A 12149-nucleotide genomic window follows, 5' to 3' on the forward strand; every position below is an offset into this window, starting at 1 on the left:
ACAGACATATGGGAGCACAAGCCCAAGAAATGCAAAATACTTTTCAGGACTGCTTGGACTGTTGGGATAGCTGGAGTCCTCCAGTACACCCCATCCATCTGCGTGTCATTTTGATCTCTGGCTTCCCGTTACGCTTGTCACGCAGCGCTGTGTGTCTGAGAATTTTTTTCTTCAAACGCGTTTGCATTTCGTGTTCTGTTAACGGAGCTCTTGATACAACAATTTGTTCCCCATACAGCGATCAGATCTAGTATCTCCAGTACGGTCCATGCTGGAGCTCTTTTGGATTTGAGACTTGCATCGCCAGCGTGCTGATCAGAGCTCCACGCACTGGGCAAACAGAAATGTAATTCAAAAGTCACAGGCGCTTTCCGGTTTACCTGCCGCTGCATCCGAGTTCAGATCGCTGTCCAGAGCGGTCAGTGGTGCACTGTGGGATACCGCCCGGAGGCGAATAACGTCGATTTCCTCCACACTACCGTATCCGATATGTTAATATCGATTAGCGTCTATCCTCTCGTCGGGGTGGAGTACAGAAATCGATTTAAAGAGCCCTTTATATCAATATAAAGGGCGTTGTAGTGTGGACGGGTACAGCGTTAAATCGATTTAACGCTCTTTAAATCGATTTAAACGCGTAGTGTAGACCAGGCCTGTGTCAGTGATATGAAATGTGGCTTCTATGGCCAGGCAATTAATTCCTCAAGATACTTAACAGAAGTAAGTTGATACAGTCATAAGAGAGGAAATGCTTTACATCTATAACAGATTGGTATGTAGGATAGGTGGTGAGTATTGTCCCTCAGTCTGAGCATTGCAGTACTTATTTCTCCCTACCACTACCACCAGAAATGCAGTGATAGATAAGTTAAAAATACTGAGCGTGTAACAATTTGTAAGAGTTACCGCATAGTTAAAAATACCATTGTTCTGTCCTATAGGCATGTTAACTGTAGTTATTTTATCACTGTTACATCCAGGCATATGTACCTCCTCTTTGCCTATAAGCATGGCAAAAAACAGACTTTCTCCACTTCTGAACTTCTTTTTTTATGGTATATTCCCTGATAACTTGTTTAATAATTTGAAAGCCTTACCATTCAAACCAGCAAATTTTTGCACTTATCCTGAATTTGAAACATTCACCCTCAGCTTTTCTGGTGAGAGTGGCTGCCTCAGTTTAACAAGTTTGAAAGAGGGACTTGGGACTCCTTTTATATATCATTGCAGAAAATGCATTGGTACTATTTCTAGGAATTATTTTCTGTACACTTTCTTATTTGTCCCTCTTGTCTCTTTATATCATTTGGACTCTAACTGGGGGAGAGGGAGCTGTTCTGCATAAATGCTTTTAAGTAGAGTTAAAAAGGAGCCACCTTCTTGGTGATTTACTGAGCATATTGCTTATTCCTGTGATTCATCATGCTTATATCAATCTTGTGTGTTGATGCATAGTGAATGCTTCAATATGAAAATCCAAAAGGTACTCAACTGAAAATAGATGCATTATCTGGTTTGAAAGTCCTAACATTCAAACTGAAACAGATAAAGCAGATGTATTATCAGTAAAAGAGATGATTTGGCATATACCCTAATGAGTTAAATTATTTGCATCCACTCTAGATGAACAAGTTGGAGAGTCTGCCCTCCTTCTCAGCCTGATGCTATATTTCAGCATGTTGACCCTCTTTTCCCAGTTCAGAGCACTTTCACAGACATGAACTCTGATGTGAAGGATCTAGATCTTTATCTCATTAGCCCTGCAATAGGCATTTGAAGTCAGATTTTTAAAGATCTTTAGGAGCCTAAAGATGCAAATAGGCTCCTAGTGGGATTTTCAAACGCGCCTTGTTGCGTAACTCCAATTGATTTCAACAAGTGTTAGATTCCGAAGTGCTTTTAAAAACTAGGCACCTGTCTTGCATTTTTAGAAGCCTAAACACCTTTAAAAATCTGACCCTTGTGATCTTGGTTTCTGCATTCTCCAAAAGAAGTGACATTTAAATTGCTGATGATCTGTTATTATCTCACCTGTGCATGTTGATCAGTAGTGAGCACTGATTTATGGGTAAGGCTACATTTTAGTCAGAGGTATTTTTAGTAAAAGTCATGGACAGGTCACTGGCAGTAAACACAAATTCATGGCCTGTGACCCGTCCATGACTTTTACTATATACCCCTGACTAAAACTTTGGTGGAGGGGGGGTGCATAGCGCAGCCCTGGACCCCAGCTGATGCTGGGGGGGCCTGGCACACTCCCTACCTGGCTCCGTGCCTCCGCATCCCTCCACCCCCCTTCAGCAGCAGAGTTTGGGTGTGGAAAGAGCAGGGGGTTGGGGCACAGGATGGAGTGAGGCGGGCTGTGGCCAGTGCTTACGTGGGGGGCTCCCCGGAAGTGGTGACATCCCCCTCGCTCAGCTGCTAGGCAGAGGTGTGGCTGCCTCCGTCTACAGGCACTGTCCTCGCAGCTGCCATTGGCCACAGTTCCCAGCCAGCGGGAGCTGCAAAGCCAGCGCTCTGGATGGAGGCAGCATGCAGAGCTGCCTGGTCCTGCCTCTGCCTAGCAGCTGAGTGAGGGGGATGTCACCACTTCCGGGGAGCCTCCTAGGTAAGTGCTGCTCAGCCTGGCTCACCCCATCCCGTGCCTCAACCCCCTGCCTTCTCCCGCACCCAAACTCTGCAGCTGCTAGGTGGCGGGCATGGTGGCCTGAGACTGCCCCAGCAGCACCTAGTGCGACTGGTGCAGGGGCTGCCTGAGCTGCCCCTGAGCCAGGTGCACTGGCTGCTGCAGAAGTCACAGAAAGTCACGAAATCCATGACCAACTCGCAGCCTTACTTACGAGGCAGCAGGTGGAAACTTCTTTACTGATATACCACAAGACTGATCATACAGGGGAAGATGTAATATAGAACTTTTCCATTTATATTGTGTGTATATGTATGTTAAAGGTGTCTACTACATATATGTGAAATAGCATCTAAAGGTCTAGACAGGCTCTGGATAAACTGAAATAGTTAACGTAGAAAATAATCACTGTGTATTACAGGGTCGTCTCCAGCCATGACCGGGGTAAGTAACTTAGGACAGCCCAACTCCAGCAGTCCACGGATGTTTTCTCAGACCCAGAACATGATTCAGATTGGATCTGGACACAGCTCTGTTCCTCCTCTCCAATCAGGCTCCAGTCAGCAGGATCGAGGTGTGACTCAGTACAGTAGTATGCAAAACATTCAGCGAGGGGGGCTGTACAACATGACATCTGGTATGACCCAAATGATTTCACAGCATGCAAATCAAAGTGCCAACGGACAACTACAGATGCAAAGGCAGCCCAGCTTGGGTCAGGGCACTCCTGTTCCTGCGGGGTATGGGCAGAGCACCCTGGGAAACCCAAGCATTTCTCAGCAGCACAATAAGGGGGCACTGAATCCAACCATAGCCAAGCCACACATGGCAAGAGTGCCAGCAGCTATTGGCGCCCAAAATCCATCTTGGCAACACCAAGGTATGCCTAATATGAATAACCAGACACAAGGAAATGGTGGCTTAGGGTCATTTACTGCTAGCTCCACTTTCCACATGCAGCAGACTCACCTAAAGATGGCCAACCAGCAGTTTGCTCCAGGGATGCCTCAGGTAAGCCTAAGCACCAGCAGACCAATGGCCTCCATGAACTCTGCTGTCTCTGGGCAGCTACTGTCATCTTTAGGTGCACAGCAGAGGACAAACCCACCTACCCAACAGCAGGTACCCTCACAACAAGTTTTGCCTAGCATGAGCCAGGCCGTTCCAGATCTGACTGCTTTTGGCCAGAATCCAAATCAGCAACTGGCCAATAGAGCCAATCTGCACTGTACTCAAGGTTACTCAGTGAGGACAACCAGTCAGGAGCTGCCTTTTGCCTACAGTGGCCAATCAGGCAATAATGGACTGCAGAGCTTGACTGGTGACACAGACCTGATAGACTCTTTGCTGAAAAACAGGACTTCAGAGGAATGGATGAATGACTTGGATGAACTGTTAGGAAATCATTAAAAAGAGGCTTGAGGGTTTTCTACATCTTTTTTTTTTTTTTTTTTTTTTAATTTCATGAAATATAAACTACACTTGGACCAAAAACCTGTGGCATTGAAGAGACTTGCAGGCATTAGAGGTAAATAGTTGGGAAATGGACTGGAGCTGCTTCCCAACAGGCTTTGACACATAATGGTGCACCAAGCAGGTCTGCAATGACCATGCGTTTATTTTTGTGGCATCTGTGGAGCATATTTGAACAGGTCAGGCAAATTTGTGTGCATCCAAGTCAGCCCTTCAGAAATCTCACTTGCAGTGTTTTGAAACTTAGGTTTTTAATTATTTAAAAATAAACAAAAACCCACAACAATGGGGGTGCAGAAAGAAAGCAAATGAAACTGCAAGTATTTTGTGTTTAGAGCTTATTCTCCTGCAGCTAATACTTGAGTTGATTGTTCCCAGCTTGGCATGCTACTAGCTACAGTATTGCCCTATCAAATTTTTAACTTCATTTTTGCCAGAGGAGAGGATGTGCACCTCAGTACATTTGCAAAACATTCTTTATTTTTAGTCAGTCCTTTTTCCCCACAAGTGAAGTGTGTGCCTGTACTTTCAACAGGCAAGTGGTATTTCACAATAATATTTACGGCAAATTTTTCTGAATGCTGGTTATAGATGAAAGTGTTAAAACCCGACCAGCTGGCCTAGGTTAGTGACTTCCTTATGGATTGTGGATAGGGTGACCAGATGTCCTGATTTTTGGGTTTCTTATATAGGCTTCTATTACACACACGTACGTACGTACGTCCCAATTTTTCACATTTGCTGTCTGGTCACTCTAATTGTGGACTCTCAAGTTCCAGTTTGCACTCTGTTGTGGAGGGACACAGAGTTCCTGGCTTTTACCTTGCTCAGTTTATAGAGGGACTTATGGGAGAACTTTTCAGATATATCGACTTAAACATAAACCAATTTAATTTGCACGTTTCATCACAACTCATTTCCAAAGATAGCTGTGTTTAAATGAGGGCTTTGCCCCATCACAGCTCATCTTGTTTTACTGTTTGTTTTTGCAGTGTATTTCTAATGTGGACTTTGTGAGATCAGTCTTCTCCAAAACTAAATACAGAAATGCCATAAGCACAAGATTTTGTCACTTTAGGATCAAGTGCATAAAAGCCACACTGAGCTGAGAAGTGTAAAGTCCTTATTAAAATGTAAATATCTGCAAGTAATAGCACAGGGAGCCTGGAAAAATATTAACCTTGTTTCAAGGTTGCTCCAATGTGAAAATCTCCCACTTTCACAGACTGTAGGGGAGAGAGGGAGTATTTAGTTAATCTTTCTGTGAACAGGTGGATTGCCTTCTCTAATCTCACTTGAAGCAGAAGCCCATCCAGTCAGTTCACCCTCACCCAGATGTGTTAGGCTCAGTCTCACACACAGGGTACGAAAAGCAATGAGAGCAGTCAATGTTCTAAAGTCCTTACTTGCTACCAAATATTCCCCTCACCAACAAACCACCTTGCCTTAACTTTTAATTTAAAATGGAAATAAACTTTATTTGTTTTAGCTGCACAAATACTTCTTTCCCTCCAAGCCCCATTTAAAAAAAATAGTGGGCCAACTTTTTTCCATTTTTGTAAAGCTCCTTAAAATTTTCCAGCATTATGATTAAAAGGATTTCCTTCAACACAGACTTGTGTCTTCAGGAGCCTTTCTGCGCTGCAGAAGCATGGGGGATTTTAAGCTTTTTTTATTTTTGGGCGGGGGAATGAGGGGAGAGTGAAGAATAAAAGTGAATTCTAGGAAGGAAAATATTTTACTGTCTCTGCAGCTCATTTATCAGACAACTTGCACTTTTTAAAAAACAAACTGCTTTTAACACTAAGTTTAATTTAACCCTGTCCAAATACACAGGAACCTAGTTTTGTCGTACTCATTTACCTAATGTGAGTTAATTGTGCCCTGTTAAACAGAGTTTGGATGATATAGATGCTGTTGATAGCTGTATGTTGACCAGTGGATTTCACCATTGAATAGATAGATTGAAATTCCACTGAAGCAAATTAAATCCCTTGTAGGTTATTTAAAACAAGGTAAGATAGAAAGTTGATCATTGAATGAGAAGTAAGTGCCAGTGACACTGGTATTAGTGACACTGTTTTTAAGATTTTTCTAGGTAAAATAGCTGAGGTTTAAATTTACTAATCCTAACTTCTCTGGTATCAACAATTGCGGGGGGGGAGGGGACATTAGTAAGATTGGTTTTAATGTTGCATTAAACAAAAAATTGGGCCAAGAAAAATTTCATAATAGTCTTCTGAACCTATTAACCTTTTATTTTGGGGGGGGGGGGGGGGGGAGGGGAGAGAGACAGGGGAAAGGGGCATTCATTGTACACTTTTTTTAATGTGTTAATTTTGCACCAGTGTGCCTTCCTTTCGTGTTGGGGGTGCTTGGGACCTCATTCTTAACAGTGGCATCCTGTAATGTCACTTTTCTTCCTACTTAACAAACACTGAGAAATAACAGTGGTAGGATTTAAATCCTGTTTCTTCCCTGTTTATTATGTGGTGAAATCCTCCACATTGTTCAGTGAATTTAACACATGGAAGTTAGTTCTAAAACAAAATATAATCCATCATTATTCCATAATCTGAGGGACAGAAGATCTGTTTAGCATACCTGCTACCAAAAAAGACACTGTGTCTATATACATATAGACTCTCACACAGAAGAAACTACAGAGGTACTGTTCCCTCCATTGTTGTGGAAGCTGATGGATATTGCCCTACATGACTTGAGGGTTTGTTCATGCTAGTGTCCTGAGTTGACTGTAGGGCCTTGTCTGCAATAGCCACGGTACTGTTTAAACACTTTTCAAACATGGTTGTAGGCAAACTGGTTTATATCGTCTTTTGGTCATGTGCAAACAGTGTTTAAACCTAGTTTAGAACTGTTTGAACTTGGTCTTGACTGCTATTTTATTTTTAAACACACACGTTGTTTGTCCCCGACTACACAACATGATGAAACTGTTAAAACAGTGTTTAAAGACAGTTCAGTGGACATTGAAAATGGGCTCTAGATGTACATAAGTGCATGGATGAAGATGGGCTATGCGTTGTCCTTAAACTCTTCTACATGTAGTTGTTTATATATGCACTTGGGTTTTCCATTTTGATGCGGCTTCAGAGCAATAAGATGTAGTTCGCCTTTACCTAGCCACAGCCGCCCATGGCTTTATTTATAAACTGCGGTTTTGGGTAGTTGGGAAGGGGGTCAGAATTGTCACTGTGCAACATCCGCTGCCTTCCAAAAACCACAACTCAATTGAAAAGGGTGCTCAGACTTTTGTTATACACATTTCCTTTGTGTAAATAAATGTTTACAGTTTTATATTAAAGATTGAATAAGTTAGATCTTCTGACTGTATATTTTTTACTTTTTATAGATTTTAAAACTATAATTCTTTATATATGTGTTTTTGGGGGGTTATGCTAAGTTTTATGCTTGTAAATGGAGAATAATTGAATTTGATGTTTAACCTCTGTTTTTGTCATTGAAATGTATGAAGAGCCCATTAATCCCCTTATTCTTTTACTACAATTACTGGTGCACACCAAAAAAGAAATCCTTCGTTTCTGTTTCATCGTTATAAAAATAAATATTTTGCTAGTGTATTAAAGACGTATGGCTGTGACCTTATACCTTTGTGTGAGCTGAGCAAGGACTTTTGCCTTGTCGTTCTTAGTGAGGTTTGTCCTTAGCCTAATGATAGATGGTGGCAGAAGATTTGTGGACACCTATTGCTTTGATTAGTAATGCTCATATTCTGTCTGTCTTCATAACATAACTTTCCTTCCTTCCAAGTCCTTTCCAAATTGAGACCTGTACTGCAGTGGGAGCGAAGAGAGGAAGGATAAGGATATTCTCCAGCCAACCACCAGAGGCTTCACTTAAATTTGAAAAATTAAGTTTAATATTCAGCTGGATCCTATGTGTTAGTGATGGTTGTTGCTTTTTTAAATGGCATTTCTTTCTTAGATCCTATGGTGGTGAGTGGAGAGAATTGGTTTCAAACTTTCCTCTCTACTCTTATTTCCAGATTTTAGGCGTAAAAGATTTTTAATGTTTGTTTTTTTTTCACTTGTCTTGGAGAGACTAACAGTTGCTATGGATGGTATTGACTACTTGAACTTTTAAATTGTGCCCAATTCTCCAAAAAGCAAAAGGTGGAATTAGTAAAACTTGCAAAAATGAAGTTATGCTTCTCTTCATGCAACCTCCCTATTTTAAACCATTGAAAGACAACAGAAATACTGTTAACAGTGGAGATCAAAAATTTCAGACTGGTACCAAAATGTCCGCAACTCAGTTCTTGAAAATTTAGGCTCGAGGTTATTAGTACTTTAAGTATGAAAGTGAGGTTTTTGTTTTTTTAATTGCTGACTCAAACATTTTACAATGTAACACTTATACTGTTGTCTCTTCTGTTTGATGACAAAATCTGCACTAAAGACACTGATATGAAAAAGCGTGGAATTTTTTTCTGAAATAAACATTACAGAAATATATTTTGCAAAAACCGTAGTTACCAATAGTCCCTGCACTTGTCCATCAAAACACAAGGCTGAAGTGGAGTTCTCTGATCTTTCTCTTCTGTTAAATGCTCTGACTTCCTTTGGCTGAGGAATGAATGCTGCTTCCTTTAAAGCATATCAGTGCTGCTTGATGTGGGTGGGAAAGAATGGGGTAGGAAATGGGGAAAGAGTTACTTCAGATTCTTACTTTGGGCTAGCTATGACTTGTTGCATCTCTTTTGGTAGGGGCTGCCTACTCTGCTTAGAATAGTGTGTGACCTTAAGGCTTCATAGCTCTGAACCAAAAATCTTTGGGTCAGTGTATGCCCACTTAGATGATACCAGCATCCACTGCCATTTTCTCAGAAAGCATGGATCTTAAATTCTAATCTTATGACAGCAGGTTGTGCATGGTATGACAAGCAAAACATTGGAAAATGATGGTGAGCTATATCACCATATGAAGGGACTAGGCAGACCTAAAGTTGTTGTTTTTAGTGTTTCCTGTTTATCAGAACAGTTGATACAGCATAGATTACAATAACTGACAAACGTCATCTCTAGCCTTCCCAAGTTCTGAACCTCCCTCTTAGTCATCTCATACTTGGACCACAGATTAACACCAATGATTAGAAAACTTGCTAAATGTGCCATCAGAGGGTCCATATTTTAGTCCAAAACTTCTCTTCCATGTTTGAGTATTTTCAAAGTCCTCTTACTTAGACCTTAGTTCATCCTGTTCTTTGCTGCACGTGGCAGAACCCACATTTGCCATCCTTGCCTGTCAGCTGCCCTTCTCTCTAAATCTTCCCATTTCATGTTGAGGTGCTTGATGTCGTTCAGAGCTATTCATTTTCATGTTATTTGCCATCTTCCCCCTCTCTCTCTTCTTGAGTTTTCTGGCTTCTATTTAAGGGCAGTATTTGGTAAGCATTCTTTTTCCATTCTCAGTATATGTCCCAACTGCTGATGTCTTCTTTTGTAGATTTGTGAGAGTGCGCCATGTCTAGTGATTTTTTTCTGACTACTTCTTTATTTGTCTTCCTATCTCTGTTGTTCCCAATATTCTTCTCAAATGTATGATGAAATGCATCCAGATTTTGTGTATCTTTCTTGGTAAATTGCCATGTCTCACTGCTGTATGTTAATGTGGTGGTGATTGCTTTGTACATGATCGGTTTTGGGTTGAGGGAAATATTTTTTGAGTCTTCCCAATGCAGTGTTTGCCTTTCCCATTCTTATTTTCTTTGGAACTGGTACCATCTTGGCTGATGGTACTGCCAAGATATGTAAAATTGTCCTCCACCTCCAGTTTATTATATAGAGAGATACTTATCTCATAGAGTTGGAAGGGATCTTGAAAGGTCATCAAGACAGCAGGACCAAGTACTGTCGCTGACAGACTTTTTTGTCCCAGATCCCTAAATGGCCCCCTCAAGGATTGAACTCAAAACCCTGGGTTTAGCAGGCCAATGCTTAAACCACTGAGCTATCCCTGTGCCCCTCTCAATATGACTTTACATTTCTTTGCATTGTATCTCAAACCTATCTTCTCCATTACTTTTAATTGGTTTGTGCATTTTTGTCGTCCATTGGCATCTTCGTTGATAAGAGCAATGTCATCAGCAAAGTCTAGATCAAATAGCCTAGATCATTTTAGGCCATATGTATCCCTGTCACATTGTTTTAATCCATAGTCTATGACTAGCATAAACAAAAAAGCAGACAGGATGGACCTGCCTTACATCTGTCTTGATCCTGGAAGTCACCCACTCAATGGTCCAATTCTGTTGGCTAAAAAGAGTACATATATAGCTACTTGTAATGTATGAACTTTAAATAGTGCAGGAAAATTAGCACAGGTAATCAAAGAAATGGATAGATATAAAATTGACATACTAAGATTTTGTGAAGTTAGATGGAAAGCTCAAGGTATGATAGCATCTGGAGAAAAAACAATGTTATATTCATGTGAAACCAAACATGAAAGGGGTATAGGGATCCTCATGAATTGCGCTGCAAAGAAATCACTTATGAATTGGCAGCAAATATCAGATAAGCTACTGGCAGCTAGATTCCACTTTCGGCACATTAAGTGCATCATAGTCCAGGCAGATGCTCCAACAGACGATGCAGATGAAGAGGACAAAAAGGTTCTATACGGAACTGAACAATGTAATAAAAGAAATACCATACCATGATCTTGTCTTGGTTATGGGAGATTTTAATGCCCAGACTGGAAATTAAAGAAGAGGTGGGGAAACAGTCATCGGCCCACGTACAACTGGAACGACAGACAGTGGCACAAGACTTCTTGAATTTTGTGCCAAAATCAGTCTTAGCAGCTGCAATTCTTTATTCCACTATACAAACATACACAAAGAAGACATGGATTTCACCTGATGGCTATACGCAAAATGAGATTGACTGACTGTATCTGTGTTAGTCAGAGGTGGAAAACATTAGTGTTTAGACGCGAGTATTCAGAGGATCAGATATAGGGAGCGATCACTATTTGCTGAAAGCAAACATCAAATTGAAGTTTAAAGCACTCAAAAAGAAAACAGAGACTCAGATTATTCAATACAGAGAAACTACAAGATTGGAGGATATAAAAGGAGCACCAGATAGAAGGCAAGAACAGGTTTGAGGCTCTTACCATCTTAAAGAAAACGAAGTGGAAAAATACTGGGATCTTTTCAAAATATCTTTTCAGCTGCTTCTAACATAGCTAATAGGTAGAAAGAGGAAGCAATAAAGAACAGTGGATCTCAGACAAAACGTGGAAAACTATAGACAAAAGAAGACAGTAAAAAGCTCTAGTACCGTAACATGTGACTGAAGAAATTAAACAAACCTATAGGAACCTAGATAAAGCAGTGAAGAATCAATGCAAAAAAGATAAGCAAAATTGGATAGAAAGTAAGCTCAGTGAAGCTGAAGCAGGGGAAAGAAACAATACCAGAACCATCTACATGATCCTGAAACAGTTAATAGGATATGGATCAAAATTCAGAAGTGTCTCAATAAATGGGAAACGCGGAGAAAATTTGAAAATGGAGGAGGAACAAGAAACTAGATCGGTGAAACGCTTCAAAGAAGTGCTAAACCAACTGGAACCAGTTTACACGACTGGAATTTAACAATGACAAACCATTAGACCTAGATATAAACGTATCTGAGGTAAAAATCGAAGAAGTGTTTAAAAAAAAAAAAAAAAAAAAAAAACTGCAGAAGCTGAAAAACAAGGCACCGGGTTTGGATGGTATTCATCCTCAGATCAGCTAATTAAGATTCAGGCTAAATCAATCTAAAGATTATTTACTAAGTGCTTTGTTGCAGTTTTTCTGTATAATGAGTTTTGTAACATCATTCTAGGGACTTTCAGTAGAAATAAGATCCAGCCTGACTTCCTGTGAAGAGATGTTTTTGATACCTTGTACTTTCTTGTATCAGTTCCTGCTGTTGAGCTACATCTATTTTCAAAGTGTTAAGTTGGGGTTTGGATTTAATTATTTTGTGAATGGTTCAGGGCCAGAAATAAGAGT

General features: G+C 40.6%; 1 protein-coding gene across 2 annotated transcripts in view; it reads left to right on the forward strand.

Moving 5' to 3' along the window:
• The window catches only part of MAML1 (mastermind like transcriptional coactivator 1), a 30027-nt gene extending 22321 nt beyond the window's left edge, over positions 1-7706 (forward strand). For both annotated transcript variants that reach the window (XM_032772266.2, XM_032772267.2), the window contains exon 5: positions 3048-7706. In XM_032772266.2, the coding sequence (XP_032628157.1) occupies positions 3048-4036 (989 nt within the window). In that variant the 3' untranslated portion in view covers positions 4037-7706. The remainder of the gene's footprint in view (positions 1-3047) is intronic.
• Positions 7707-12149: the final 4443 nt, after the last annotated feature.

Source organism: Chelonoidis abingdonii, chromosome 7 (genome assembly GCF_003597395.2).
Source record: "Chelonoidis abingdonii isolate Lonesome George chromosome 7, CheloAbing_2.0, whole genome shotgun sequence".
Lineage (NCBI taxonomy): Eukaryota > Metazoa > Chordata > Testudines > Testudinidae > Chelonoidis > Chelonoidis abingdonii.